Raw genomic sequence first — 27,524 nt, forward strand, 5'->3', positions numbered from 1 at the left:
ACACATGGACACAGGAAGGGGAACATCACACTCTGGGGACTGTTGTGGGGTAGGGGGAGGGGGGAGGAATAGCATTAGGAGATATACCTAATGCTAAATGACGAGTTAATGGGTGCAGCACACCAGCATGGCACAGGTATACATATGTAACTAACCTGCACATTGTGCACATGTACCCTAAAACTTAAAGTATAATAATAATAAAATTTAAAAAAAAGAAAATGTGTCACCTTAAAATTGTATACTTTTGTTGAAAATGGATATTGAATAATGTCAAACATGAAAATGCAGCAGACCACTCAGAAGTATTCACTAGAGGAAAAGATAAAAAAAAAAAAAGAGAGTCTGACATAGGAACCACACTGTGCTTGAGCCCCACAAAGCTTCCACATTGCAAGTCTTCTGGGCTGTAAACATGGCGTTTATTTGCTGTTCACCTCAGTTTCCTCATCTGTGGAATGGACATGACAATAAACCTCACAGGTTTGTTGTGAAGCATAAGTGTATTAATATGTGTAAAGTACTCAGAAATGAAGTAGTCAATCATTGTTAACCTCTAGTATATTGTTTCTGTTGTATTCTTGAATCTCAGATGTCAGAGACTTAAAAAAATTTTTCAAAAGAAAAGATAATGATAATGCAACCTGATTTCTATTTTGCTTCTACCACTTAAATAATAAATGATAGGTGTTAGTGCAAAGAGTGGTTGTCAGTCTTGCTAAGAATTAAATATAATTGCCAAAAGAGGAATGATTTAATCATAAAATGAAGTGGTTTGAAGGTATTACTAAAGCAAAATTAGTTCTTGTCTCTTTGTCTCTGATAGACAAAAGCCAGAGAAACTTTCTAGTTTTTCTCTTAAAATGGTGTTCACAAACTTACAGTAGGATGGTTTTTCTTTAATTTGCACTTTAATTCAGTGGAACTTTATTAGACTGAAATTAAGCAAATCCCAGAGAGGCCTGGAAACATAAATGGTTTTGAAATGTTATGGATTCTAAATTGGGCATTTTGAAAGACAAAAGTGAAGGCTAATAGTTTACATTTAGTACGAAACTCTGGCATTCCAATGGAAATTGGAATCAAATAATGGGATTTGTTTTTTAGGTAATAATATAATGAGTTAGCTGAAAGAGCTAACTTGTAATAGATTTATTAAGCCATAAAGTTTCATTTCTTTGAACAACATATTGTCAAAATCTTCACAGACAACTTCACTTATAAGAAAATTAAATGAAAGAACTATTTCTTTAAAAGTTAGATGTGGATTTTCTCTATTTGGGGAGGGGTTGAAAATGCTGCGTCAGTGGATCTGGCTGTGATCCGACCTCTTAATCCTGTTTTAATTATGGGTTCTTTGCTACTTCTGATTTTATAGTTATATGTGACTGACATTCAGACATTCATAGTAATTTTTTAAATATGTAATTTTACATAAGAGTCCCTTCAATGTGACCTTAAGATGAGAGTCTCTAGATATAATTATAGAGAGGAAGGAACTACCAACCTAGAATGAGTTGATCATTTCCAGGAGTATCTCATTGTCAGATTTTTCAGTTGAACACTGTGGCAGTTTCACACTTCTACAAGCTTGAGAGGAATGCAGAAGGGAGACCCACAAAGATGCTCATGTGGACAGCACTTGTCTGTTCTCACTGCTGTATATTTGAAAACACTGGGGACCAAATATGATTAACCGCATACTTCTCCCTGGAGACCTGAACCCTAAATATGCCTTTTTCCACCATACTCTGTGTTTCTTGAGACCAGTATGCTTGCGGCTAGGTGTCATTTATCAAATATGACATGAATATTTGTTGTGCATAATCATTTTTGTATAGGTTTAAAAATTTTATGGCAGTGAGTTATACTACCTGAAGATGCAGGCTGAAAGCATGAGTTTTGACAAAGTGAAATTTCATTTGATGATATCCACTATAAATCATTTTTCTCTAACTTTAAAATAACATCTCATTTTTACTCTGTGTCTTATTAACAAACTTTACCAATAGTGTTGTTTCCATAGTAAATGATATGTTTTAAATTATATATGCCCCATATTTTCCTGAAATTTTAAGACGTTTCTACACTAAGCTCTGTTCCTTCATCTGTAAAGTGAAGATGTTAAGACTCCATTATCTCTAAGATCTCTTCTGATACCCAGGGCACCCTAAGTCTAATGTCCAGCCTTTTTTATTATGGAGAATATCTTGGTAAATTTCCAAAGGCTTGCGAGGTGTTTCAGATTGCATCGCTCTGACTTGCCAAACGATCCTCTCTATTGACCATTACCGAATAGTATTCCCTGAAACCTCTTCCCCTGCTCCATGGATGTGACTGTGGCTCCTTGTGGAGAGCTAAACCCAGCCTTTGCCTGCCAGGAGCCGATTACAGCTGTTAGAGGTCCAGTCATCCTGTCCTACTGATTGCATCTGTGTCTGGTCATCTGAGAGAGTGAAATATTAATCTGCTTTCTTCTCTTCACTCTTTTCATGTGTATTCCCCTAACAGAAAGGAGAACCTGACTGCTGTGCACTCTCTCTGGAGACAAGCGAGCAGCTCACCTTTGAGATCCCCCTGAATGATTCAGGTTCTGCTGGCCTCGGGGTGAGCTTAAAAGGGAACAAATCCAGAGAAACTGGAACAGACTTGGGGATTTTTATCAAATCCATCATTCATGGAGGCGCTGCTTTTAAGGTGGGTAGGAATGACATTTGTACATCCTTTGAGAAGGCACTTGGAGATGTGACTGTTGTACTTAGAGACTGAATGGAGAAAGTGTCTGAAGACTTGAGGCCACTGAGACTTTCCCGCCAGATACAAAAAATATATGTGTGAACAGATCTGGGAAATAACTGGCTGCTGTTTTTGTACCTTAACTGGTTATTTTTACTTCTTAGAGTTACCTCTAAAAACCCAACACGATTCACATTCTTTTTTGCATACTTTTTATTACTGCAACAGGATTCCTCTGGATTTGTAAACTGACAAGAGTTGAGCCTAAAAGTACACAATCAGAAAAACAAAACTAAAAACAAGTAAACATAAAGGCAGCAAATAAGATAGTTGTGCTTGCAAGAATGAAAGCTCAGTGGAGCCTGAGAGTGATTGTAGTATAAATTAAAGGCCATTTATCACATTTTATACACTTGAAGAAAACCATGGTGCCCAGAATGCATATTTCCTTTTGAATACTTAGAGAAGCTTATAGGTTTCCAGAAAAAGAAGGAAGATCATGCTTCAGTCCTTTCACGTTGAGGTGAGTATAGTGTACTGGTTAGCTAGATGGCCGGTGTTCAAGTCCAGCTCAGTCCTTGCTAGCTGTATGGAAATGTAGGCAAGGGTCTTGACCAGCTGTCTCCCATTTCCTCACCGGTAGAATGGTGATAATAAATAATAACTACTTCATAGGCTTCCAGGATTAAATCACACAATGTGATGAAAACAGTAAAGTGATGATAGAGGAAGGATACACGTTTGCACCTCTTGCCACCCTCATTATTATCTCACACCGTGCAGGGAGACTTCTTGAGTTTGAATTCTGCCTTACCTACTCTCTCCCTGTGCATGTAGGTAAGCTGCTCAGTCTTGATGTGCCTCAGTTTCCTCATTTGTGAAATTAGCAGTGCCTGGTTCCTCATGCTGCTGTTAAGACTAAAAGAGACAATATGTGTCAAGTGCTTAGCACAGTGCCTGTCACCAGCTGCTGATAAATGTTAGCCATCTGAAAATAATCGTGATATGAATAATGTCTATCCTCTCCCACAGAAAAGCCAAGAAGGCCCCGTTACACTCTACAGAGCACCCCTGCACCTAGAATTCTGGCTTTGTTGAAGCAACTGTCTTCTCACACTTACCCTTCCACTTTTGTTTCAGACTAGATGTGGAGATAATGCCTTTTTCACTGGGAAATAAATGTACTTTGGACAGACAACTCTTCAGTTTACTCCTTGGTTTAGTTAGCTTTTGTCGCATAATAAATAGTCATATTTTTTCAGTAATATACACATCAATAAGCCTTTATTTTTCTCATAGCTCTGTGTGGGGGAGCTGGGGTGTGGGTAGGATTCTGATTCAGGCTGGTGTCTCTTGATCCCACTGTAACTCTGCAGATCTGAGTGTGCTGCACTTCTTTCTCCTGCTCCTTGGATCAGCAGGCTAGCTGGCGCATGTCCCTCTCATGCCTCGAGCTGTCAGAGGGCCAGCGGCAGTGGGTGAATCCGCGGGCTCCAAACTAGCACACTGTCACCCCACACATAGGCCACTGGTCAAAGCAAGTCATATGGCTGAGTCCAAGGTTGAGCAGTAGAAAACACACTCCACCCACGATGAAGTTATGGCAAAGATGTAGATACAGAGAAGGGTAAAGAATTGAGTCCCATCACTCCATCTATAAAACTGGCTCAGAAATACATAAGCAGGATCAAAAGCGAAATAGTAGTAATAGCAACAACAACAATAGCAATGAACATTTATTGTGCTTAGTATATGCTGGACACTAGGATAGGTGTTTTATATGGGTTATCTAACTTTATTCACATTTACATTGGATTATTTTCAGTCCATTTTATCAAAGTGGAAATTACAGATTAGACCCTTTAGTGCCTTTCCTGTGGTCAGATAGCCAGGAATTACTTTAAGATTTGAATCCAGGCAGTCTGACTCCAGAACCTGCGTTATGCTGCACTGAAATGAAGCTCTTCCATATGATCCATTCATGTTCCTAGAGAGCAGGGCCCGTTCACCTGGAGGTGTCTTGTATGGTGCTATCATCCTTAGCCAAGCCATCTAAATATGTGCTAGGTTTGAGGATGAGTTCTTGGTCATGTTTGTGGATACCAGCTTGAAATTAGTCTTCTTATTCCTAATGACAGCTCTATTTGCAGAATTTATTCCAAGTAAAATTGAAACTGAGATGACTTTTTGGAAATTAAAAGCAAACATCTTAGCTTTTTTATGGGCAATAACTTAAGCTCAAGCAGATATTGGCGAGCAGGTTTAATATGTATATCCATGTTTGTGTAAGTGAGCATCTCCTTACCTAAGCAGTTTCTAACAGTCCTGTTTCTTGCAGAAAGATTTCACTTTCCATTTATGTAAATTTCTTTCCTGACACTGGTCTGCTGAGTCAGACAATCACACCATTAAAAACCACTGGACAGCATATTTATAGCTGATCTTAAACAGTAAGAGGCATCAGTCATGAACTTAGCCTTCTTGTGAATGTTTAGTATCCATTTGTCTTGTTTACCTTTTGCAGTGTAAAGGGTAGAGGCCTGAGATTTGTTCACAAAAAATCTGATTAACCAGGGGAAAAAAAGTGTTTTTCCATTCTCCTACTGTTGTTCCAGTAATCCACTGTTATTCCTCGGAAAATTGCCACCCATTCTATGATTCAGGATTCTGTCTTAGGAAAATTGTTTTGAGACTTTGTTCCTGTCCCTGTTGAGAGGATACACATGTAACAGACTACAGTGTCTCTGGGGCAGAGGAGAGATCAGCACTGGGAACATCTTTGTCTCAGCATTTGGCCCTAGGTTTTTACCCGGAATCAACAAAATAATCTTTCAACCAGAGCGCAATCTTTTTCTCCTCGCCCTTCATACCACTAATTAGTTCTCAAGGTGTTTTTCCCTTTAGGGAAGGTGGATTTTTTGAAAACTAAACTACTTTGAAAGATAGGACCAAATTCTTCCTGTGCATTCTGTGTGCTGGATTCTCCTGGGGGCTTCCATTGGTCTAAACAAAGATAGGCTACTTCTTGCCAGATGTAAAACCCCTGAATAACTCGACTCTAATTGAGGGCATTGCTTTGTTTTGTTTTGTTTTGTTTTATTTTGTTTTCCTTAACTCTCAGTCTACTGCTTTCCATCATGTCATCTCTTGTTTGAATTATTTCTAATAGAGGATGTAAATCTCTATTTGGAAACAAGAGCAGCCAGCTACTCTAGGACGCCCTCTTGGAAGTGAGTCCCTGACTCATTCTAAAAACCAACAGAACAATAATTCTACCCTGCTCAGAATTATCCAAATGCTTAATCTCAACTTGATATTTAACTTTAAGTCTGTACATTAAGAAATAAAGCCCAGAAACTCTTCTGTGCATGCATCAGGCTGCACCACTTTTGATTACAGGCTGATTTGTCACATGGAGCTCTTCATAGGCCCCTCTGAAGCATAACTTGTAGCTATGCCTCTTAGTGTACTATATGGCCATTGACCATAACAGCAGAATATTGCTTCTTAGAGTATTGATGCCAATGTGCCTAAGCACTAGCATGCATTACATGTTTGTGGTTTCATTTAGTTACTGTCTTTCTTCCTGGGCGTTTGCCCCTGACATACAGTGTAGTTGCTTCTAGAACTAAAATATACTAAATACAAGCATATATGTCAACTGCTTCTGAAAGAATTATGAGCAGAATGAAGTTATGACATCCATGAGAATGATTTTCTAAAATTTTGCTTTTGTGGTTGGAATTTATGTGGTAGTGCTGTTGCTGTTCAATAAAAAGAAGTATCAGCTCTGTTGCAGTTAGAAAAAATACCTTTCCCTAAATCCACATCAAAATTTCCCTAAATCCACATCAAAATTTGCGTTTTATTTTGTCCAGGAAAGCACAAATGAAGTCTAAATGATCAGTCTGAAGATGTTAGATATTTTTATGTTCATTTGCTAAACATTTTAAATTCATTTTGAGATCAGTGGTTTTTCTTTGCTTTGCTTTTCATGTACCATATTAACTGAAAATTCTTAGTAAAAATTTTTACATCTATTGACTACACTTCCTTAAGTTGCTTGTTTTGCTACCTTAAAGAATTACTTTAAAAATGTATACATAACTAGAATAGTGCTTTTTTTAAAGTTAGGTAAGATTTTGTAAGAACACACTGTAGTGTGAATGAAAGTCCCATGAAGTCTGTTGTACCAGTTCTGAATGGTGTTTTTGACTTCAATATGCTGACTTTGGGAGTGGTATGTCTCCTATTGAAACTTTGAAATAATAAGGTAAAAATTCAAATTTAAAGGAATTTTTGCTAAAGGAAGAATGTCATATATCAGGTAGATTGTTTAGGGGCTGCTAAATAGAGAGAATACATTTAAGACTATCAGTTATTCTCTAGAAAATTAATTAGCCAGGTTTGTGCTTAATAAATTCTCTTGATGGTGAAGAAATTAAGCGAAAGAAAAATGCCTGACATGGCTAATTGTAAATGTATGCACTCAGAATATGAAATAGACATAATTGAAGTAATTTGATTCTTGTGTGCTTAGGAAATTTGGGATTCTCCTTCTGAAGGATGCAGGATTTCATAATCGGCACTGTTTAGTAATGGGCAAAAGAAAGAATTTGGACTAATACAAGCAATCACGATATTTTTAAATGACTAAACTCTAAATTTTTGGAGAGAAAATGCACATCTCTAGAATATCCAGAAACATGGCGCTTGATCCTGAATCTCCATGTCTCATTGTCATGTGAGACATTTAACAGCATCATTTAACAGCATCATTTAACAGCATCCAAACTGCTTAACTCCAGTAGGAGCTCCCAGCGTGACTAATTTCCACCCCCATCTCTGCCGGTATCTATAAATCATGTGATAGATCTATAATTAATGAATTCAAAGGAAGATAAAAGGGACAGCTTTTTAAGGAAAACTAATGTTAAATGATTTCTTCAACTGGCCATTTTTCTTAAAATTTGTAATGTTTTCTACTGGTGGGAGAACCTTGAGGATCCTTACTGGTAGTCAGTGACTTCTAAGCTGTTACCTCTGGCAAAAGGACCAGATAATGTGAGTATGTCAAAATGCTATTGAAAATCCTCAAATGTAAGAAGCCAAACACTAACATTTTATTTCTAACCACAAAGATGTGATACATTTTAAGGACTTTAAAAGCAGGAACTTTGCCTGGAAATATACATAAATTCATAATCACTATATATCCAATAAGAATTTGACCTTAAAAAAGGAAGTTATTAATTTAAGCCTAGGAAAAATACATTTTAGCTAATTTTCCGTTTTAAAAAAATCTGAAAATGTTAGCATATGTTAATTCACATAGTCAGGCTTATTTATGAATTTTCTACCATAGTAACTATTAAAATGTAATATAACATTACTTTTAAAATCTCAAAGTAGCTGGCACAGTAATGGGCACCTGTATTTTCAACTAAGCAGGAGGATCACTTGAGCTCAGGAGTTCCAGACTGTAATGCAGTATAATCGTGCCTGTGAATAGTCACTGTGCTCTAGGCCTGGGCAACACAGCGAGACCCCATCTCTTTTTTTAAAAAAATCCCATAATTCCAGCATCTATCATTGTTTTTTCTTGCTGATCTTCATCACTTTTGCATTTTTATTTCATGAATGGAAATGCAAACAGGAAATAAATTTACATGTACACTATACTGAATAAAATTTTGGAATGCTACAACATTTTGATGTGTATTTTGGACTCCGTGATTGTCTCAGTGGGCTTGAAAAAATTTAAGGGTTGATATTCCTAATGAAAAAGGAAATTATAATCTACAAAACTTGATATAGCATGGTAATGATGCTTTGGCTCTGAAAATAGTAACTTTCCCCTGAAAAGCTATATTCGTCTTCATTATGGGTACCTATAGGCCATATATATGTATACACACACACACACACACACACACACACACACACACACGTAAGACCAGTCACTAGGAAAATGGACACAAACCAGAATGCTCAAATAAAACTCTGACCACAGTATGAACTCTGCATACATATACACACATGTTTTTGTTCTAGCATTCTGGTTGTACCCATTTTTCTAGTGACTGGTTTTAAGCAATCTCAGTATAAGCAAGTGCCAAGTGCATAAAAACCACCACCAAGAAGTAAATCAATAAGATAAGTATGTTGAAATGGCTTCCGAAATTCTAACCTAGTTAGGCATTCATGCAAATTATTCTTAATTCATATATAACATATATGCTTTAACAAGCTTCTTTTTAATCTGGTTTTCTAGGCCAAAGTAAATTAAGAGCAGAAAATCAGGAAGGAGATAGGAAAGGATGGAGAAGAAACTGGAATGACAGGAAAGAAAAAAGTGTAAAACAAGCACAGAATGTTATTATTGTATGGTACACCAGAGAATATTTCTGATGGTTTGAAGTCAGTATTTCTCAAACTTTCTTGCAGAAGAAATTATAAGATTCAATGTGGCCATAGTAAAGGCCATAAGTTGCAGTATATCTGTTTATGCCCCATATTTTTCCAGAATGATTTTAAAATGAAAAGATTTATAATACATTTTGAAAGCATTATTTCAGAATGGTTTATGCATATGTTAATTCCTATAGTCAGGCTTATTACATACAATAAGCCTGACCAACATGGTGAAACCCCATCTCTGCTAAAAATACAAAAACTAGCCGGGCATGATGGTACGCACCTGTAATCCCAGCTACTTGGGAGGCTGAGGCAGGAGAATTGCTTGAACCAGGGAGGCGGAGGTTGCAATGAGCCGAGATCATACCATTGCACTCCAGCCGGAGCAACAAGAGCGAGAGACTCTGTCTCAAAAATAAATAAATAAATAAATAAATAAATAAATAAATAAATAAATAAAAGCTTCATATGCCCACAGGTGATTTGCTGCTGGGACTTCATTGGTTTGTTACATAGAAATGGAGTGGGGTTCTTAAGACAATAACTGAATTACATAAATTTAATTTTTACAATTTCTGAACAAGTAGAGATAGGGGCAGTATACAGAACGTAATCAAACTTTTTTTTTTTTTTGGAATTCTGAAGGTTCTCTGAATATGCCCTGGCATATTCAAGACAGCTTAGGTTCGTGAATCTCTCATAGTTACAATTTGTAGATGAAACTTAACACCAGGACCAAAACACCTGACTGATTTAATTTAGCAAGCACTTCTTGAACATTTAGAGTGAGTTAGGCAACAGCGTATAGTGGACTAGACACCGCATACTTAAAATTACCCATTCTATAATCTAGGAAGGTAGTAATACAATACATTAAATTTATAAACAACACTAATATGATAAGAGCTATGATAGGCAAATGTGAGAAGTATCGTGGGTGTTGAGATGATGAAGCATTTAATTCTGTCTGGGGAGAAAACTATGAAAGGAAGGCAATTGCGAGGCTTGCTTGGGGTGAGGAGTAAGTAGACTTTGAAGAGGTGAGCAGGAATGCAGAGGGCATTTTGGGCAGAAGAAAGAATATGGGCAAAGTCACCAAGGTATGTACACCAAAGTACAGTCTGTTGTGCCTGGAAAATAGAGGTCTTATTTGGGAAGAATGGACCTCTTCACATAAGCTGAAATGATGTGAAACATGTACTAACTTTTTTGTTTTAACAACTGTACTTTAAAAATCTTGATTCATTCTTGCCCTTCCATTGCAATTGTTTTTAAATGAAGGTAAATGATTTCAATCTGGAATACAAGGTTCTTTTCTTAGTTTAGGGTTTTGGGTTTTTTGGGGGGTTTGATTTGTTTTTTCAAAAAATGCAGTAGACAGATGTTGTTATACAGTGATTGTAGGGCCCTGAGAAGGATTCGTTGAGGATAATTCTCTCCCTCAGTCAGGTGCCATCTTGCCTGGAGTCCAGCCCTATTCCAGGGAACATCTGCTCTGCAACCTGAAGTCAAGCTTTGGGGTTTGGGACCTGGGTGTTGATAATATCCCAGGAGGCCGTACCAAGGGCCCCGTTAGAAGCATGCAGAGGCAGAAGCCAACATCTGGTCATGATTAATCCTCTCAACACCCTGGACTAATGTGGACTGGCCTTGGGCCACAGCCAGCTACCCCTGGGAAAGCCAGCCCACTTTCTCATGCTTCTCTCATATTCTTCAGTGGCTAGTTCAGTTCTTTGCCTTGGCTTTCTTACTTTTCCTCTGTATTCATTAGAATTTTAGAGGTAACAGGGCAGTTGGGGGGAGGGTTTAACAAAAAATTTGCCAAGCCAGGTGGATTAAGCCACACAACATTGCCAGCAATCATGGCAGAGGAAGTACCCAGGCACCAGTGAATATACCACAGGGGATGAACTGCAAGGTCATTGCACCCCCCAGCAATCATAAATATGCTTTAGAGGACACATGGAGTAGCCTACAGCATACATAACGACCCCTCACTCCAAAGAATTATCTGGCCCAAATGTACAATTGTGGAAAGACCCTGGTGTAAATATTTTTTTTTCAAAAATGAGTATCTGTAGCTTTTATTAGATTCTCAAAGGAGTCTAAGAACCCATAAAGGCTAAAAATCACTAGCAGATTGTTTGAAAACATGGGCTGCAGAGTGACCCAGACCTAGTTCACATCTGCTTTTAGAAACATGACTTGTAATAATTCATTTAACCTCTCTGACTGCAATTTCTTCTTTTATAAAATGGGGGCAGCAATCTCAAATATACAGGGTTTCTATAAGGAGTAAATTGTCTGCTACATGTAAAGGGTTTAGCATGATGCACAGAGTAGAAACTCTTTGTCATTAATATAGTGCCTTTAATAATCTCTAAAAGTCTGAATGTAGAAGCAACGTAGCATAAAGGATTCATGTCATTAACCTGAGAGATGAGGAGACCTGGCTATGACCATACCCTTTGACAAGTCACTTAATTTCTCTGAGCCTTCATCTTTACATCTCCTAAATAGCAGAGAGTAGCATTTATATCACAGGGTTGCTGTAAGAAATGAATGGGCAAATATATGCAAAAGACATGCTCAAGGACTAGCCTACATTAGGTGTTCAGTAAAAGGGAGATGTCATACTCAAAGGTCTTGTCTCCTGGTCCTCTGTGCGTCCTACTGTGATAGGACCAGCTAAAGCTGATGAGATTGAAACCATGCCAGGACGTGGAGAAGACCTAACCTCATACCAGGTTTTTTCGTTCTAAAGTGCACTGAAGAAGTTACATTTTGTCTTTACTGTGTCCTCCTGATTCTTTTTAATATGTTTTCCTTCCCTTTGGGAATTTCCTTTACTCCTTTCTAGCTTGAGGATGGAGTTGGTTATGGGGGGATGCCAGAAGCGGGGAACATAATTGAAGTATTTTTGCTTAGGAGTCTGATAGGAGTAACAGAGGAAGAAAAAGGGGTGAGAAAGAGAGAGAGAGAGAGAGAGAGTGTGTGTGTGTGTGTGTGTGTGTGTGTGTGAATATTGCAAGCATAACCCAGATGAAATAAATATCCTAGAATTACCAAGTAACATCCTTGAATATTTGAATTCATTTATGTAAAGTCAATTGAAAGTTAATATTCTCATGCCTAAATATTTACTAGAATTTAATATTAATTTTAAAAACCATAAAAAGCTAATTTTCTTTGTCCAAATTATTCCAAAGCAAATGGGACATACACAATTTTGAGAGAGATTTGATGAGTTTTTGAATAATGAGCTCCTCATTGAATCAACTTCATTTTAGGTCAAGACTGGACATAGACGTGCATGTATGGATGTCTAGCTAAGTAGGTAGGCAGCCTTTTTTTTTTTTTCCCCCTCCTCTGGGTTGCTCTGCTATGCCCCTGCACAGTTTCCTGTCTCCATATCTTCTGTTGTGTGTCTTGATTTTATATTGTCTTCCCTTCCAGGAGATATCTGGTAGCATATTGTCCTCTCTGGTTCTGAAAGTCTTTTTTTTTCTTGAAGCATTACCCCTTTAGGGGCTTGTCATTGTCATCTATGTAGAATATAGAATGGTTTGGTGAATAGGGACGCTGTGGAATTCAGAACTTGGGCTATTCTGTTCCAATTCTGACCTTAACTAGCTGAACAAGTCTAATATCTGTGGAAGTGCCTTTTCCTAATAGGTGTTCGATAAATGGTTTCTCATCCTCTTTGGGCATCACATTATTCATCTGTAAACGGAAGAGGTTGGACGAGATGACCTCTAAGGACCCTTCCAGCTCTAAATTCAGTGATTATATTCTAAATGTTAGGACAACATGGTGCTTACTGGCATCGCCATTAATGAAATTACACATCATTTATCTTATAAAGAAAAAGCACACACCAATAACAACAGACCAGCCAAGCCTGACAGTGAGAGTGTGTGGATTTTTATTGCACCCACAACTCTCTGGTGATGCTTGTGATGAATGTGAATGTCTTTGAGAAAAAATTTCAGCTGCCCTGAGGTGACCTGAACTGTCTTTTTGTTTGGGACTTGGTTACAGGAAACATGCCCTACTTCAGTGTCATTCTGCATGCTTGAGATTTAGAATGTAACTGAAAATAAAAAAATAAAAAATAAAAAGTTTGTGCTTAATAACTGTGGATAGATTTTACCAAAAGTTCTCCTATCTTCTTGTCTGTTTTCTACCTCTTCACTCTGACGTTGTCTCATACTTCACAGAAAAGGTTCACAAGAGATTACCAGGTGGGATCTCACTCATATTTCCTTCCCTCCATCTCTAGAGGTTCCCATAAAGCTTCCATCTTTATCTTGTTTCTTCCTGTCGTAGCAGATGAGGTGTCCTGCCAAGACAAAGCACTGCAAAATCTCAACATTTCCTGTTAACCTCATTTCCTGTTAACAGGACTAGGACCAGGAACTGGATTCAACTCTTCTGCTTCCTCCTCCTCTTTAAAAACCACACATCAGTCTCCAGTCATCCTAAAACGATCTTTAGTAACAAGATTCAGCCCAATAGTTCTCCTTTCTTATATGACAATAGAGCAGAAACATTTCTCCAGTTGTATCTCACATCACATAACGAAACCATTCAGGGTGTTTTTGTTGTTTCCCCCCACCTTTTTTTTTTTTTTTTTGGAGTTGGAGTTTCGCTATTGTTGCCCAGGTTGGAGTGCAGTGGCGCCATCTTGCCTCACTGCAACCTCCGCCTCCTCGGTTCAAGCGATTCTCCTGCCTCAGCCTCCCGAGTAGCTGGGATTACAGGCATGCACCACCGCGCCCAGCTAATTTTGTATTTTAAGTAGAGACGGGGTTTCTCCATGTTGGTCAGACTGGTCTCGAACTCCTGACCTCAGGAGACCCGCCCACCTCGGCCTCCCAGAGTGCTGGGGTTACAGGTGTGAGCCATCTTGCCCAGCCCGTCATATCCCATTTCATGTAGCCTTATGCTTTTTTGTGCCTCACTCAAAATTGGATAACAGAAATGAAGAGATTTCTTTCTTGTTTGGCCTTTCCTGTAAATCTCATTTCCAGACTTGCTTCAAATTAGGGTAAAGGTTAAGTGAAATGGGAAAACAAGAGGAAGGCAGGGGACATTAAGCTCTGAGGAGGCCGTCCACTTAAACGGTTTACATCTCTGACTTGTCGCCTTTGTCTATTGATCCCATTACCCTGCCATCTCCATTTCTTCCCCGAGTGGGTGTGTCCTCCTATGGGCGGCCCCTGCAATCCCACGTGGCTAGCACCCTCTCCAGCAGGCGGCGTGGGCAGTGTGTCTTCACCAGTGCATTGGCTCTGGGGAACAGCAGCTCTCACCATGCCCTCCCTTTTCTCCACTATCAGCAGAGGGACTTCCTCGGGCCATCTGCTACTGCATTAGTCCGAGTTTAACGACGCGTCCGCACAGTTTCCCTCCCAAAGCTGTCTGGTTGGTTTCTATTGTTCATTGTGTGTGTCTGGCTATCTCATTTCTTTTTTTTTTTCTTTTACTTTTTTTTTTTCTTTTACATTTCATTCTGTTAATTTGACCACAAATCCCAGATACTTCTCACCACTAGAACTCTTTAATATTTTCCTTTCCCTATTTTTGTGTTGCGCAGTTGTAGTCTAGAGACAAGAAACAAAGGGAATTGTCGTGGAAGAACTAAAGAGTCAAGATTCATGGAAACCTTTGACTCACTTTCGTGGCCTGGAACAAGTTACATTTTGTGCCTCAGTTTCCTTTTCTGTAAAATGTTTCTGAAAATATAAATCTTAAATTCTTAGGTTCTGTGAGAATCACTAGAGGTAATTTATGGAAGAATTCTCTGTAAGGGTAAACTGTTACACACCTGCTGTTAATTCTGTTGACTTTATTAGCAGCAGCAGCAGCAGCAGCATGATAACATTCGTAATCACAGCTGTGCCTTATAGCAAGCACTTTCTACCTGAGTGTAGAATAGGTAGAGAGCATGTCCCCTGAGTCTGGCTGTCAACATTTCAAGCGTCTTTGCTCCTGGGCTGCCTTTGGGGAAATGCACTGTGGTCCCTTCAAGTTCTGTTCTAGGCAGAGCAGGCATCCCAGTGTGTCAGCCACTGATCTAGGCCTCTGCTTATGAGGGACTTCTGGCTGGAGATGGTCAGTGCCTCATTCACTCAAAAGTGAATGAGACCACAGTCTGGGCTGTGTATTCATATGCCGAGGTTCTTTGTGCTTTGTAGTAAGTGGTATTTCTTCCTGAAGATGCTGGTTGAAAGTACTCATTCATCAGAGCCTCTTCGAAAAAACCTTGACAATTCTTTTTGTCAAGCTTTTCCACCAGAAGATATCAGGGCGAATTGGCCCTTTTCTACACACCTCTGTGTTCTTTGGCAGACGAGCAACTTTGTGGTTGTGTTAGACAAAATTATGTGGTTGTTTTTTTTTAGTACTGTTCAGTAGAGCTAGCAATGATATCAGGAGATACATTACTACTGTCAAGCACACAGCATTTATGCATGATGCCTCTTTGTGCCTGAAAAGGCAAATTCTCCTTTCAAGAGTTGTGACTACCTCCTTTGGTTTCCAAACCCCCTTCCCTTGAGTCAACAACATGGTCTCTGCCAGAGCAAATGGCAGAATCAGGTCAGATTAGCATGCTTGCCAAAGATTTAGGTAAGAGGCATTATACAAATGTCTAAATTATTGCAGCTCAGGACTCTAAGATTTCTAAAAAATACTTTCACACAATTCATTATCACTGGTATTTGTGACTATTTGATAAGCTCCAGAGCCTTTTTCTGCCATGGAAAATAAATCACTTGTAACAGCTAGGGTTTTTTTTTTTTTCTTTTTTTTCATTTTTAAACTTGAACTTTTCCCCAAAACGCCACATGTCATCACCATACTATTCTCTGTTGAATATTGTTTTTCTTTCTTCTGCCTTAGGATGGTCGTCTGCGAATGAATGACCAGCTGATTGCAGTTAATGGGGAATCTCTTTTGGGGAAGTCCAACCACGAAGCTATGGAAACACTTAGGCGGTCAATGTCCATGGAGGGAAACATCCGAGGGATGATCCAGTTGGTGATTCTGAGGAGGCCAGAGAGACCAATGGAGGTGATGCAAATCTTGATTCTCCTCAGCCAGTTGCCCAAATTGCCACCAGAATATGCAGACTTCCATTCCTATTATGGCAGCTAGATTCATATCGAGAAAATATGCCCCAGAAGGGCTTTGATGGGGAACAGGTGGTTGTGTATTTTAGGTATAATAGAAAGGTGTAAAAATGTGCATATAAAGTAAGTCATTTATCAGATGTAACAGGTCTATAATTTCTTGTTTTTTCCCCCAGAAATTCCAAGAGCTCTGAACTTGTTCATAAACATCTTTATATACCTTTTTGGTTGATATGCTAGCAGTGTCCATACCTTAGAAAGTGTCTAATCACATGTATACAATGTTTAATGTGGAGATCATTATAATGCAGTCAGCTCTCTGTATTCTCTTCCATAATCTGCATATAAATAATACAGACCTGAGACTTAACGAATTTAACATTTGATTTATTAAACAAGCTGCTTGCTCGTGTTATTAAATAAATGGGAGTCTTGTTTTTTGAAATCTTTTATTATTTTTTATAAGTTTTTAAAAATATCAAGAATATTTTCACTTACACATGGAGTCTAAGTGTATGATAGCTTTAATAATAATATTCCTAACATTATACATATGAACATAAAAATACCTAAAACATTAGTTTCTCTTACATGAAGAATAATTATTAAATGCTCATAAAATAATTTTAGAAAAAGATAAGAAGAAAAAGTTAATAGTACTGAAAGTTAAGAAAAACATCAGCAAATCACACATTTTGTCATATCAGGATATTCTCTAAGGCCAAATTGTGTTTGTGTAATAAAATAATATACAAAATTTAAAAAACTATTTAAAAAGCTAATATAAAATACTAGTTTTAATAAAGAGTTCAGCTTAATAATTGAAAAATGAAAGCTTTATCAAGTTAATCAAGAGTTAATGGTAGTGGGGCTCATTGTAGTTAAAAGCTTCAGCTCTGGAGTTTCAAATTGCTTGGGTTTCAATCCTAGATTTGCTATTTCCTGGCTATGTAAGTACATACATAATTTAGTGCTCGGTATTCATAGATGACAGATATTGTTGTCTGTTTTATCCCTTAATGTGTCCTTGGTTTCCACATGTAGTAGATGCTTGATAAATATTGAGTGAATGAAAATGTCACATCTGAGACTTACTTCATCTCAGAGAGTAAACTTGAGTAGTAAAGTTATATACTCTTACTTTATTCTATTATCAGCTACCGGCAAGGAGTAGCTATACCTTTTATACTCTCCTTTATATAAGCTCGTAGATGTTAAATAAATTTAAATTGGCCAATTACTGGAGACTAAATATAATGAACTTATTTTCAACATTTGTGTCTGCTTAAGTGACAGTGTTCCATAAATATTTAATGGGCTTTACTTATGTACCTAGTTATAACACCCTTATCTGCCACTTCCTGCCCTGAGAGAATTGGCCCCATCTGGTTTAGGATAGTTCTTACTCTAGAGCCCTAGGACTCCATGGAACCCGTTTATTGGAGAGAGTTGAAAGGATGGACTGCGAACGCCTGAGTCATCCCTTCTGTGCATCTGCATATCAGATCTCCCTTAAGACTTTTTAAACAAAGATACCTCAACTAATAGAAGAGTCTGGAAAAAACTGCTGTAGCATAACATACCTGTGCAGATAGCAAAAGTTAAAAAAGAAATGACTATGGTTCTAAAAGAGTTAGTAGATGACAGCAGATAGGCGTTATATATTTTGGCTCATCGAGTTGGCACACTTTACTATTTGCATTCCCCTTTACTGCAGGTATTTTCATTTTAATTCTCACACTCTGGGGTAGATTGGCGTTATTCCATCAGAAGAAAGTATGAAACTCTCATTTGTTGCCCGCCATCAGAAGTGCCATGTTAATGTAGATCACCAGGGAATTGATCAAGAATAAGAACTGGGTCAAAAAGCAATTTCTATGAGGACGTTTAAACAAGATCCATTTTTAGTTTCCCTAATATTTACATGCTTTCCATGGGGAATGAGCAGGCACTTGACTCTCGGCTACTGAGCATCTCTGCGGTACCCATGAAGATTAAAGAGCATTATTTCTTATAAAGACAGAAGACTAATGTACAGTTTATCTTTATTAAATTGAAAAAAAATTGCAACTATTTGATCTTCAAATCTGTGTTTCACTGTGTCAGAGCATATTTTGTGTGCTCATGTTTTTGCTGTATTCTCTGGTGGAACAGCACTTGCCCTCCAGTACAATAAAAAGTATCCATAACCTAGAAAAAGGTCTCAGCACTGTTGATACATTCAGGCAAATCAATTAGTTAGATTTGCCAGGAATACCAAAATGGTTGCTTGAACATTATATTGATATCTCAAAAATTGAAGAAGCTACTTAAGAAAAGTCAAAATATATAGTTGTTGGGATTTTTCCCGCATTACCCAGATGTACAAGATATGTAAACAGTTTTGATGAGGACCTTGTGAAGAATACATAATGAGCCCTTGATTGAATCAAAATCGTTTTAAACAGAAACATATTTTTCAAAGGATGAGCTTGAGGTTCAATTGTAATTCTATTTGAGCCTAGAGACTTGGTATTAAAAAATGGGTTATGACCTGATTTTGTTTTTCCTTTCCCCAAAACATTTCCCTCCCTGCTGCCAGCTCATCGTGGCAAAAGCAGAATATGTTTAAAAATCCATTATATTTTTTATTGGCTGGGACACTAATGGAGGGCTCTGCGACGGCTCTATTTCACAGGCTGAATACTTTAATTAGGCTGGTTACTGATCAGTTGTTGGGATATCGATTGTGTCATTTATCAAAGAGCTGGGGAAGCAGAAAAAAATTTTTTGTTCTTGTTGTTATTGTTAAATCAAAGCACAAGGCTGAGCAAAGCAAGCCCTAGCTCTCTTTCCTGCTGCAGCTCCAGCTTTAATTTAGGACTAGCTTGCCTCCTATACCAGGCTCAGTTTGACTAGCAGTTCAGAAGAAAGGGTAATACACTGAGTGTGGGAAAAGTGTTACAAGCCTTGACAAAAACCTAAAGGACCTTCAGCAGCTGAAAACATTTTAATTATTAAGAATGCATAAATGGAATGTTTTAGATATTTTGTGTGACTAGCTTGACACTGAATTTTTATAACCAAAGAGGAAAATATAAATCCAATGCTTTGTTTTAGCCGAATGCTATACTCAGAAGAGCTCTGGGAATCAGATGGGTGCTGCTGTTTGTGGTACATTCTTCTCACAAATGGTCAAGGGAACAGCCATGAGATGGCTTCCAAATCATTTACCTCCTTAAAATCTGTTATTGAGACAAATAATACGAACAAGAGCATACCCTAATTCTCTTTGCTCCAACCTTTTTGAAAAAAAAAAATAGTTAAGAGTTCTCTATAATCAGCCTCCTCCAACAATTCCTTCTTCAGCACCTGTGGAAGATGGATCGTAGGGGTGTTACTCTGGATACAGCAGTTTTCAGAAAACTGTGAATGTGTTTACAGACTGTAAAAATCAAAATAGGAAGGGGAAATACAGGGGGGGAAACCCTCAGGAGAACTGCTGTCTGGCGTCACAGCGGTTTGATTTAGCTCCTGGCCAAAGACCTAGTATCTGCACAGAGACACACTGGTGGTATTTCAGAGGCGAACCTGCTTGAATTCTGACTTGTCCTAGAGCATATGCACTTAGGCGCAGAGAGAGAGAGGAACCAGCTGGTTGGCAGAGAAACACCCTTGGCATGAACTGTATTCTTGTGTTGACACTGCCACAAGCTGTATTCCCCAGATGGAAGAAAATTTGAAAGAAGCCAGTTATAAGTGGGAAAAGAGAATAATAAAGTTAATCCTCTTTTGTGTTGGCTATCAGCACTCCTAATCCTTAGCACCACAGTGTCAGTACTTTTTATTTTAGACTCAAAGATGTTTTCACTGATAGGGCCATTTTGAGTTTCCACAGTTGAGGACTTAAGTGTAATAGACTCTTGAAAGACTATTCATACAGCGATCATTCTTTCACTTTGCTTCAACTGACCAAGTTGGAACATATTAAAAATGCAAATGTAATTTTTACTTTTATCTCTTAGGATCCTGCAGAGTGTGGGGCATTTTCCAAGCCATGCTTTGAGAACTGTCAAAATGCTGTAACCACCTCTAGGCGAAATGAAAATAGTATCCTGCATCCACTTGGCACTTACAGTCCACAAGACAAACAGAAAGGTAAGAGTCTATTCATTTTATCCACTGCAAATGGAGTGAGAAAACACAAAAGTGTCTTTTTATCTAAAAAAAAAAAAAAAAGAGTAAAGGGGAGTTAATTAGACTAAGTGCAGACTTTGTTACTCGGAGTCACAAACACTGAGAGAGTGGGGGGAGAGCTGAGTCAGAACTTGTGAATCAGATTCCTGGCAATGTCTCTAGTTTAAGTGACACTTTCTGTGCTTGCTGCCCCAAACATGGAGGGTTATATATAAAACAAACGATCACTGGAGAATCAAAGATGGCAAACTGTTATTTTTTAAGCTCTTCTAATACTGGAAGTTACCAAGTATAAATAAATAACTACCAAAATTTTAAAATGTATGGATTTATAATCCATAAAATGGTCATAGCGTGATTCACAGATGATCCTCGATTCTAATATGAGTATGATAAATGGATGAATATCCTAACCTGAAACCATCTCGTGATGGTTGGAATGTTCTTGTTATTGTCTTGCTACACTGTTTTGCCTTATTATCTAATGTGGATCCCATTTCTAGCTGACTCCAGATGTAAAAAAATCTGGGTTTTCCTCTTTGTCTTTTAAAAAATATACTTCAGGTCACCAAGAAAATTGTTTTATCTCCCTGTATCTCTTTTCTTTAATAACTTGAATTTTTTATTACAAAAACAATACATATTCATTGCAGAAAATTCAGAGAAAAGAAATAAAAAGAAAATTTAATTTTACTTATACTTCTATCAAAGATCCTAATCAGTAACATTTTATGTATATCTTTCAGGACTTTTTAATGAAAATATTTTATACAAAAAATGAAATAATGAAATGTATGTAATGTTTAGGAAATTTCTTTTTAAAATTAATAGCACATTATATGCCTCTTAGTCATTGAATATTCTTCTACAATATCACATTCAGTAGTTGCATAGTGTCTTTTGAAGGTAAGTATCATATATTATGTAATCAGTCCCTATATTTTGAACACTTAAGATGTTATCATAATTTAACTATGTGGAAAGAAGTTCCAAGCTGTGAAATTACTCCATCATAACATACTTGTAAATCTGAGGTGGCTCTAGAATTAAATTGTCTCATTAGAATGGGATGTTGTTTTTTCCACAGAATTCCTCCATTTTAGCAAGAGTAGTAGCAACAGCTGCTATCATTTATTAAGTGTTTACTGTCTGTTAGATACTGTGTTGAGCAATTTGCATGCAGACTCAAAGTGGATAATATTATCTTCATTTTACAAATGAAGGTCTAGAAAGTCAGAGAGAGTAAATAATTTACTCACAAATGCATATTTGATACATGCACAGTCTGGATTCAATTCCTGTCTCCCTGTCTTCAGTTTGTCTTCCAAACCACAGCATGGGTCTGACTTATATTGGTCTCTTGAAACTATTGGAGTCCTTTCACCTACTGAGAATGCCCGTTAGAAGCTGACTTTAGACAGGGCGCAGTGGCTCACGCCTGTAATCCCAGCACTTTGGGAGGCCGAGGCAGGCAGATCACCTAAGGTCGGAAGTTCGAGACCAGCCAGGCCAACATGGCAAAATCCCATCTGTACTAAAAAAAAAAAAAAAAAATTAGTCTGATGTGATAGCACATGCCTGTAATCCCAGCTACTATGGGGGAAAAAAAAAAAAGAAGAAGAAGAAGCTGACTTTACTTAGTATACAGATCAAAAAAAAAAAAATACTCAGTGTGTCTTTTCTCATCTTAAAGAAATTATGGTGGCAGGCACCTGTAGTCCCAGCTACTCGGGAGGCTGAGGCAGGAGAATGGTGTAAACCCAGGAGGCGGAGCTTGCAGTGAGCCAAGATCGTGCCACTGTACTCTGGGCGACAGAGCAAGGAGACTCTGTTTCAAAGAAAAAAAAGAAATTAAAAATTTTCTTGACAGAACAAGATTGCCTTCTGAAATCTTAAACTGCAGTAGCAAAAGAGCCTGGGAAAGGAATGGCAAGTTTTCTGCAAAATAAAACAGTCTTCTTTCTACCTTATGATCACGAATCTGGACATCTGTATTAAAATATCTAGATTTGATATAACTTGATTGGCATTTAATTCTCTAGCAACGTGTGGCCCAGTGTCTGTCTAAGTCTAGAGTTTAATTCCTAGTTACACCAGTGACATCTAAATGAACACTAAGTACCTTTTGTTTTTAATGTCTATAAAATACAGTTATGTGCCACATAATGACATTTTGGTCAACAACAGACCACATATATCATGATGGCCCCGTAAGATTATAATGGAGCTGAAAAATTCCTAATGCTATACTATAATTTTTATCATCATTTTAGAGTACACTTCTACTTATTTTTTAAAAAAGGTAACTGTAAACAGCCTCAGGCAGTTCCTTTAGGAGATATCCAGAAGAAGGCATTGTTACCATAGGAAATGACAGCTCTGTGCCTGTTATTGCCCCTGAAGACCTTCCAGTGGGATAAGATATGAAGGGGGAAGACAGTGATATTGATGATCCTGATCCTATCTAGGCCTAGGCTAATGTGTGTTTGTGTCTCAGGTTTTACCAAAAAAGTTTAAAAGGTTAAAAGAAAAAGTATAATAGAAAAAGCTTATAGAATAAAGATATAAAGAAAAAATATGTTTCTACAGCTGTACAATGTGTTTGCGTTTTAAGCTGTTATTAAAAAGATTCAAAAAGTTAAATTAAAATTTATAAAGTAACAAAGTTACTGAGATTGAAGACAGAAAATATTTTTTAGAAATGTAGTGTAGCCTAAGTGCCTTGTGTCTGTAATGTCTATAGTAGTGTACAGTAGTGTTTTAGGCCTTCAGATTTACTCATCCTCACTCACTCACTCACCCAGAGCAACTGCCAGTCCTGCAAGCTCCATTCATGGTAAGTGTCCTATGCAGGTGTACCAATTTTTATCTTTTATACTGTATTTTCACTGTAGCTTTTCTGTTTACATACACAAATACCATTGTGTTGTAATTGCCTGTAGTATTCAGTAAATGCTATACAGGATTGTAGCCTAGGAGCAATAGGCTATACCACAGAGCTTACCAGAGTAAGCTAATCCTTCTAGGTTTGAGTAAGTACACTATGATGTTGATGCAAGGACAAAATTGCCTAACGAAGCTTTTCTCAGAATGTATCCTCCTTAAGTGACACAAGATGTATTTTCTGAAGACATTGAGATACTTAAGTAAATAGAATAATATCTCTGCAAAGAATAGCAAAGGCTAAACTAATGAAACCATAGAAGTAGTTAATGTGTAAGGATACATCCAGGAAAAAAAAAAATAAGAAAATCTCCACTCCAAGTGCATGCTAAAAATACAATACAATAATAATTTGGTTTGGAATTTCAATAGAATGTTCAGACTTTGTATATCTTCTGTAGAAATAGAGTCCTTTGGGCACAAGTGGCCTCAGACAACCACTGGGAGATTTTGTCTCTTCTTTTCTTCCCAGGACGTAGATTTAGTTAGAACAATTTTTACATCAGTGAAAAAAATATATAAATTAACTATCTACAAGTTTCCTGTTTCTCTTTCTTCCAAAGTGACTCCATTAAACATTATTTTTTCAAAAGTAGAGAAAATCTATTATTATATTTTCTTTGTGGATCTGTGCTACCATACTAGATTATAAAATTTAGGCCTATCAAAACACAGACTTATTACATTTTCATTGTTAGAGGCCAGTAGATGAAATTTTCTTACTTTTTATGTAAGCCTATTGATTTAGAGACCAAAAAATTATAGCAGAATATATAAACATGATGCTATAAAAGAGTATCATGGCCATCACCTCTTTGTAATATTAATGGCATTTTATATTTAGGGAACTATTGGGAGTTCCTGAGTTTCAGATCCATGTCAGGTGGTAACAGGCCACTAAGGCTTATAAAACCTGAATGTTGATTGCCACTACCAGTTTTTTTAAGGATCTTCTTTAGAAAAACAAGATTAACTTGACAAAATGTAATGTCTAGTGAGGAGAGGAGCTGTTACAGCCAAAACATTGACTTTTTTTTTTCTTTCCTTTTTCCTTTCCTTTGTATATTTAAGAATCCAATGTTGATATTCTGTGTTCCATTTATTTTTGTAATAATAGTACATACCACCCACAGTTCTTGGTTTTTATTTTTTTTATTCCTGTCAAGCTGTTACACAGAAAAAAGGCATTTTTAGAACTAATGTTTGTAGAAATCGTAATACCAGAAAATTCACATTTGTACTGAAGAATTGCTAGCAATGCCGGTAGTGAAATAAGTGTGGTGCTTCAAGATGGTAATAGGGATGGAGGCTGTGTCCCAGGGGCTTCCTATAAAATCCTGTTAAGCATTTGAATGGTAATGAAATGCACCAACACTGTATTTTCTGAGGAATCTTGCTGGCAGATCTTACCCTGGGCCGAGGAATAGCCTCATGCAGTTTGCCTCTGGTTAGCATTACCTCTCATTTCACTGCACTTGTCTCCCCCATATAGCTCTTCTCCTGCTTCTCCTCTTTCGGCTCAAGTGCACTCCTGTCTTAGGCACCCACTGCCCCCAAGTCTGCCCAGCATCACCCACTGGGTTAGGCCTTTCATCTCCATCTCAAATCAAATGTGGTGGTTCTGTGACCTGTCTCTCTGGATCCATATTCCCTGGGGTCCTCTGAGACACATCATAGTAGAATTATTTCTAATGTGTATCTTTCTGGGGACCAGCATGTATCTACCCCTCTATAGCATGTAAAGTACTACGTCTGGAATGACTATCCAAGATTGAATTATATGTTTCAATTTGGCTAATGTTTATTGGATACCTCCATTGTGCAGAATACACAATCAGGAGTGGTGAATGCAGTAGTATTATTGTCCTTAAGAATAGTCTGAAGCAGGGGTCAAAAAACTTTGTCCTTAAAGTGCAAGACAGTAAATATTTCAGGTTTTGGACTGTAGGTCTCTGTCATCACTCAATTCTGCCATCGTAGAGCAGAAGCACTCATGGACAATACATAAACAAATAGGCATGGCTGTTCAGTAAAACTTTATTTGCAAAGGCAGGTGGCAAGCTGGTTTTGGACCAGGGCCATAGCTTGCTGACCTCTTGTCTAAAGTTACAATCTCTTTTACTCATTCTTTTCTGATGTGGCCTTGGTAGGATAGATCCCACAACACAAATAACAACAAAAGATGATAATTAAAAAGAAGAGCCATTTGGCCATCAATGAAGTAATGACTACAGGGAGTGCTGTGTCAACATTTACAGGCATAGATATATATGAAATGACCATCAAGAAGACTGTATCTCGTACACTCAATGAAATCCAGAAATATTATTATAGGAGATAAGAGTTCCAGACGTTTACACTGAAACAAGGGCTTAACAAAGGTGTTTGGGCCCAGAAGAAAATAAAAATTCCTTACAGCATCTGAATATGTTGTTTAAAAAATGTAACAAGGGGCCGGGTGTGGTGGCTTACGCCTGTAATCCCAGCACTTTGGGAGGCCAAGGCAGGCAGATCACGAGGTCAGGAGATCAAGATCATCCTGGCTAACACAGTGAAATCCCTTCTCTACTTAAAATACAAAAAATTAGCTGGGCTTGGTGGCAGGTGCCTGTAGTCCCAGCTACGCGGGAGGCTGAGGCAGGAGAATGGCTTGAACCCGGGAGGCGGAGTTTGCAGTGAGCCAAGATCGTACCGCTGCACTCCAGCCTGGGTGACAGAGTGAGACTCTGTCTCAAAAAAAGAAAAAAAAAAAAAGTAACAAGGATAGAGAGTCAACAAATAAGATACTTACCTCAACAAACAAGGTACTTACCTCTACACCGATCACCACTTTAAAAAAAAACACTGAAAAACACATAAACACATAAAGAACGATAAATGGTTCACATGAGTGTAATAAAAATTAAATTTAATGATTGTAATAAAACTAGCTAGAGAAGAGGCTGTAGAAGACATGGAAAAACGAGAAAGAGGAACACGAGGAGAAAGTTATCTACAGTCTAGTAAAAGAAATAGACATAGATAAATAGATAATAGCTTGATAGAACAATAAATACATACATAGTTCATTGCAAAAGTGGCATGTGATAAATGCTATCCAAGAATTACTTTACATAATATTAAGTAATAGATAAACCTAAAGTGTCACTGGATAGATAAAGACAGTGAAAGTCTATTTCCTGGTCCTGTCACTGCACAATGAGGTTTGGCAGCTGTGCTCCTTGCAGTGATTACAGGACCTAGGCTCCTTCCACTGGTGGCTGGGCGCCTCGTCACCTGGCTTTCAGGTGATGTAGTTGGGGAAAGGAAGAGAGAGTGAGGAAGGTGCACCATCTCATAACCACTGAGACTGGGAATGACATTTATCATAGCAGCCCACATTCCATTTGCAAGAACTAGTCTAGGGACAAAGAGGCCCTAGCAATGGTGTCCAGCCGTATGCCCAGGAAGAGAGGAAGAGCACAGATAGAGTGGGCACTGGTCTTCTTGGCCACTGTTATAAAAGTGACAGATCCTTGGCAACAGCGAAGGCTTCATAGTAAAAGTGATATTTGGGTGGACCTTGGGAGAAGGGTAGGATTTTGACAGGTAGAGTAGGTTTTGCAGTTACATAAGCAAAGATACTGAGGCAGGAACACCCAGGGGTGTTGGCAGGAAATGGTAAGCTAACGGGTAATGGGAGATAAAGTTGTTTGCCAGGATCATAGACCTTTATTCCGTAGGCAATGTGTGCAGCTGAAGTGATTTTGAGCAACAAGTTACATGATCACAAATACGTTCACCATCACTGTGGAAGATGGACTGAGAGGTTGAGGATAGAAGATGAGAGCCAACAGAAAGGAAGTTGTCCCAGGATGTCCATTGTCCCCAATTTACATTACAGCCCTGTTCTGTTTCTCTTAGCAAGTCTTGAATGCCTGACTGCTGCCACCACTAACAAATCAATGGGCCCCTAGGGTTGGAGGTGGTGCAGGGGCACAGTGCAGGCGCTGCCTTTGTGCTTCTTTCGCCCTGGTCACCTACTTAGCAGGTCTGCTTCAAGCTTCATCCCCAGGGGCATGTCAGCTGTGCTACAACTACCTCCACATCAGTCTAGTGCCTGGGGCAGAGCTTGGA

At 38.1% G+C, this 27,524-nt stretch overlaps 1 protein-coding gene across 11 annotated transcripts in view; it reads left to right on the plus strand.

Moving 5' to 3' along the window:
- The window catches only part of PARD3B (par-3 family cell polarity regulator beta), a 1,071,110-nt gene that overhangs the window by 600,231 nt on the left and 443,355 nt on the right, over window positions 1-27,524 (plus strand). For 9 of the 11 annotated variants that reach the window (XM_009444083.4, XM_009444084.5, XM_054680131.2 and 6 more), the window contains 3 exons: window positions 2,512-2,697; window positions 16,060-16,230; window positions 20,294-20,426. In XM_009444083.4, coding sequence (XP_009442358.4) covers window positions 2,512-2,697; window positions 16,060-16,230; window positions 20,294-20,426 — 490 coding nt within the window. The remainder of the gene's footprint in view (window positions 1-2,511; window positions 2,698-16,059; window positions 16,231-20,293; window positions 20,427-27,524) is intronic. The other 2 variants (XM_009444085.4, XM_054680133.2) reach the window with 1 other exon arrangement.

Source organism: Pan troglodytes, chromosome 13 (genome assembly GCF_028858775.2).
Source record: "Pan troglodytes isolate AG18354 chromosome 13, NHGRI_mPanTro3-v2.0_pri, whole genome shotgun sequence".
Taxonomy (NCBI): domain Eukaryota; kingdom Metazoa; phylum Chordata; class Mammalia; order Primates; family Hominidae; genus Pan; species Pan troglodytes.